This window comes from Callorhinus ursinus, unplaced genomic scaffold, assembly GCF_003265705.2.
Source record: "Callorhinus ursinus isolate GAN/ISIS: 27379988/994484 unplaced genomic scaffold, GSC_fseal_2.0 scaffold4088, whole genome shotgun sequence".
Classification (NCBI taxonomy): Eukaryota; Metazoa; Chordata; class Mammalia; order Carnivora; family Otariidae; genus Callorhinus; species Callorhinus ursinus.
The window spans coordinates 1-4,550 of NW_027401142.1; the positions used below are offsets into that span (position 1 = coordinate 1).

Genomic DNA, 4,550 nt, shown 5'->3' on the forward strand with positions numbered 1-4,550 from the left:
GGGCTGGATGGCCTGTCTGACATTATACAGATGGTCCCCACAGTCAGGATCCTGAACCTCTCCAAAAATGAGGTGAGAAGAGGGAGCCAGATCAAAGTTGGGGTTGACGGTGGGTGGTAGTGCTCATCAGAGTGATGACAGGAGGCAGGAGAAGGTACCTGTGTGGAAACGTGGGGGCTGGGGGCGCAGGGGCCTGTGTGTCTCTCTTTCCCTGGGACTCCTTTCCACTTTCTTCCCCATATTGCTCAGCTGAACTTGGTGTGGGAGTTAAACAAGATGAAAGGGCTGGATCTTGAAGAGCTTTGGCTAGAAGGGAACCCCTTGTGTGACACCTTTCCAGACCAGCCCACCTACATAAGGTCAGTGTGAACACCTCTCACACGTCCTGGGAACCTTTGGTCCCGGCAGCCTGAACTGTGTCCCTGAGGATGCATGTGTGCAGGAAGCTGCAACCCTGGTCCTCCAGAATGGCCATAGGCCCCAGCTTCTCCTCTCTCCGTGTCCCTCACCTATAAGGAGTTTCCTTCCTCTGACTGTTCACCTTGTTCTCCTGGTCTGGGGTCTGTTTCCACCTCTCTGCATTCGGTGTTCTTCAGCATGCCCTGCAAGAGTGTGCTCCAGGAAAGCAGGGCTCCTCCTCCTCCCCGGGACCAGGAGTGACCAGCCTTGAGCCAGATGCTTGTGCCCTGGACTGAGAAGGGTCCTCCAGCCCAGGGCCTCATGCTGAGACAGGCTTTCCCACTCCCTGCTGAGATGGACATTCTCTTCCCTTGTTCTGAGAGGGGACCTCCTGCCCTTGCCCCAAAAGGGTTGCCCTCTCTCATCTCGGGCTGCCATGGTGGCTTTCCTGCCCCATGCTGAGGGCCAGGGTCCTGGGGGCCTGCCATCATGACAGCCATTCCTCTGACCCAATGCCAAGGGCAAGGCCCTCCTTGGGAGAAACCAGGGTTCCCTGAGTCAAGGGGCTAGGAATGGGTGGCTGCCAGTGAGCAGAGGGCTTCCTGAGGCAGGAATGGAGGCAGGTGGCAGAGGTGCTTGAGAGGACAGGAGGACAGGCCTCTCAGAGGCACGGCCCCCTCCCCTCCCTCCGCACGTCACAGCATCCTGACTGGTCCTTCAGAGGAGCCCTGGGTAGTCCAGCACAGGTATGATTGCTCAGGCAAGGAACCGACTGAGACAGGAACAGGTGCCCAGGGGCCATCAGGAGGGAAGGCGGTGATCATAAGAGGGGACCACAGACCCTCAGCCCCATGCTGACCTGGGGCTTGACCCTCTACTCCCTCTGGGGAAGGTCTCCTGCCCCCGTGGCTGCCTCATTTCCCATGCCCGGCTCAGACTGAGTTCACACGGGTGACAAAGTTTCAGCCAGCATGCGATGGGCCCCCAGCCCAACACCTGCATGTTTTCCATTCTTACCTTGGGTGCCAGGGCCAGTTAGGGCAGACGAAGGAAAGGACTGCAGCCAGGGAGCCATTTACCCCTTCTTCTCTCTTCCTCCTGATCCCCACCACCATGGTAGAGCTTCTTTCCCTTCCTTTTGCTTTGCCTTCTTTCCTCCTTTGTCTCTGGTTCCCCTATGTCTCTCCCACCTCTCCCCTCCTACCTTCACTCCCTCTTCTGCCTTCATCCCCCTCCCTCTCCATCCCTGCCTCCTGGGCCTTGCCTCACTCACCTCCCTGCCCTAGCATCCTGGGCCATCCCTGGGGGGGGTATCATGGTCCTGCAGCATGCCGGACCCCTAATGAGGTAGCAGAGTGCTGGGCTCCCACCCCAGTCCCTCTTCTCTCTGGAGTCTTCAGTGGGGACTTGGAGGAAGGAAGGGAGGCAGGAAGGGGGAGGCAGCCCTGGAGCCTGGATTCCAAATGTTGCATCTTGTGGCACTGTAGAAGGGCGTCAGGGCAGTCCCGGGCGGGGGTGGGGGGCGGTGGAGCTACCCAGTGGAAAGGAGAGGGAGGGAAGGGAGGGAAAGGGTAGGAGGGAGGCTTCGCAACCCTGACCTAACAGTCACTTCTTTCTATTTTGGGTTTTGGACAGTGCCATCAAGGATTGTTTTCCTAAGTTGTTACGCCTGGTAAGTGACTACGTTCATCACTGTCTCTTACTAACATTGATCACCACCACACCTGCCTTCAAGCCCTTTGGGTCTTGCCTAGATTCCAGGTTTGCCTCAGACATTTATCCATTTTAGGAGACCAGGACTCCCGAAAAAGACATGAATATGTTCTCTGGAAAAATACACACACACACACACACACACACACACACACACACACACCACACACACAACACACACACTCACACACACACACACAACACACACAACACACACACACACACACACACACACACACAAGTTGCATATAATAGTAGATACTTTCAAGATGTCATGATGAAGACACCCTCTGTAATCTTGCCCATGTAATTTCCAGTGCCCTTTCATACCTAACCTCTGACCCTCACCCTCTCTCGGGCTCATCTTTTCCCCTGAGCATCCAGGGCCACCTCCCTGGTCTCCACTGCCGACTTCTTCTTCCCTTCTCCAGGATGGCCAGGAGTTATCACCACCAGTTATCACTGATACTGACACACCCTGCTTGATAAAGCCCTGCAAGGTGAGGGAAAATTGATCAAACAGCATTTGGGCTATTACAAGGGAGGCTTTATCAGCCACATAGTCTCAAATGTCTTTTGGTTCCAGGAAAGCTACAAAGGATCTGATGCCCTGAAGAGTCTAGTCCTGCAATTCCTGCAGCAGTAAGTACTCCTGGGAATCTGGGGAAGGGGTTGGCTGGGATGGGTGAGGCCACCCAAGCTCAGGACTGCCGACTGGGTCTTGAAATCTCATTTGGGGTCCAGACCACAGAGATAGACGGTCCTCATTGCTCTCTCACAGGTACTATTTGATCTACGATTCTGGAGACCGTCGGGGTCTCCTCGATGCCTACCATGAAGAGGCCTGCTTCTCCCTGGCCATTCCCTCCAGCCCCGAGGACCCAGCCCTGTGAGTAGCAAAGATCCAACTCTGCTCCTGGGCCCTGTGGCTCCCCAGTGGACACAGGGAAGCTCCTGGAAATACCCACACTGGCCAGACCGCCACCTCCTGTTCCTCTTTCTCTGCTAGAAGCAGCTTGTGCGAGTACTTCAAGGAAAGCAGGAATATGAAGAAGCCCAAGGAACCCTGTGCGTGTGTGATGGGGAAGACTGGGCAGGGAAAGGGGGTGTGCAGGGGTAATTATAGGGCCCAGGGTGTGGCAACTCCCGACCTTCGCTTGCTTCTCCTCCCCGCATAGCCCTGTGTGTTCAGCCGCTGAAGCATACAAAACATAACATCGTGGGCTCCCTCTGTGTGCTGCCCAAAACACAGCATGACCTCAGCTCCTTCTTGGTGGACATGTGGTTCCAGACGGTGAGCACGTGCTTCCTCCCAAGGGCAGCTCCGGAAAGCCACGGGTGGGTAGGAAGTTTAGGTGGCTTAGCACCTGGGCCCTTCCCTTTCAGGAGAAGGTGCTCTGCTTCTCTGTTAACGGGGTGTTCAAGGAAGGTGAGCGTGCATTGGGCCCCTCCCCAGACGCCCCACTGCTCCCTCCCCACTGGCTGAGCTCCCTCTCAGAACTGTCCCAGCTTCCCTGATCCCTTTCCCTCTCTTCCTATTCCGGCTGTGTTCTCCTGCCTCCACTCTGTCCCCAAACCATCCTGGTCTGAACCGGCTCTATGCCTGTCTGCCCCACACAGCTGGGGCATTAGGGACACAGTCTGTTTCCCTAATGAGTTTCATGGCTGTCATCCCAAATCCTTATTCTGACAACTACCTGGGGTGGTTACTTAACCTCTAAGTTTCCTCGTTTGCAAAATGGGGCTACTAACACCCACCTCTCGGGCAGCTGTGAAAAATGAATCAAATGAACTTGTGAAGTGGTTGTCACACCACCTGTCACATAGTAGAGGCCCTGTCACTGGGAGCCTTTTGTTCCTACCGTTGCCATCCCCATACCAGACACCCCGACTCCCAGTGAACAATTGTCCCCTTCGGCATGAGTATCAAGTCAGACCCTGACTGAGAACACCGTGTTGGGCATGTGAAGCATGTGCAACTCTAATGGGGTATTGTTGTTCGTTGTTAAAGTGGAGGGAAAGTCTCAGGGCTCTGTTCGTGCCTTCACCCGGACCTTCATCGCTACCCCTGCCAGCAATTCCAGGTGAGTGCTACGTTGTAGGTGGGAATGCTCGTCCCAGCCTGGGCTCAGGGGTGTGGGAACGTGGTGGCGAAGACATCTTGGTTTTCTCAGTATTGTGGGAAGCCAACAGGTAGATCCACGGAGCGGTCCGGTCTGGTGGTTAAGAACGTGGGCTCTGGAGTTAGAGCACGGGGTTCTCTTCTTGACCCCAGCACTCAACTGAGTGTGTGTGATCTTGGCTAAGTCACATGACCTCTCTGTGACTCATTGTCTTCCTTGGAAAATGGGGATTAGACTGTCCATTCCCTTGAGCTGTTGTTAAGGGATAAATGCGGGTGTAAAATCATCCCTGGGTTGCAGGTTAAGTACACATCT

At 55.1% G+C, this 4,550-nt stretch overlaps 1 protein-coding gene across 1 annotated transcript; it reads left to right on the forward strand.

Moving 5' to 3' along the window:
- Positions 1-15: 15 nt before the first annotated feature.
- On the forward strand, positions 16-4,196 carry LOC112818997 (nuclear RNA export factor 2-like; the record flags this gene model as incomplete). The annotated part of the gene is made up of 10 exons (XM_025866063.2): positions 16-72; positions 250-359; positions 2,035-2,071; positions 2,544-2,612; positions 2,699-2,754; positions 2,894-3,001; positions 3,122-3,180; positions 3,291-3,406; positions 3,499-3,541; positions 4,124-4,196. Coding segments are annotated over exons 1-10 (713 nt in total), but the record flags the coding sequence as incomplete, so codon positions are not given.
- Positions 4,197-4,550: the final 354 nt, after the last annotated feature.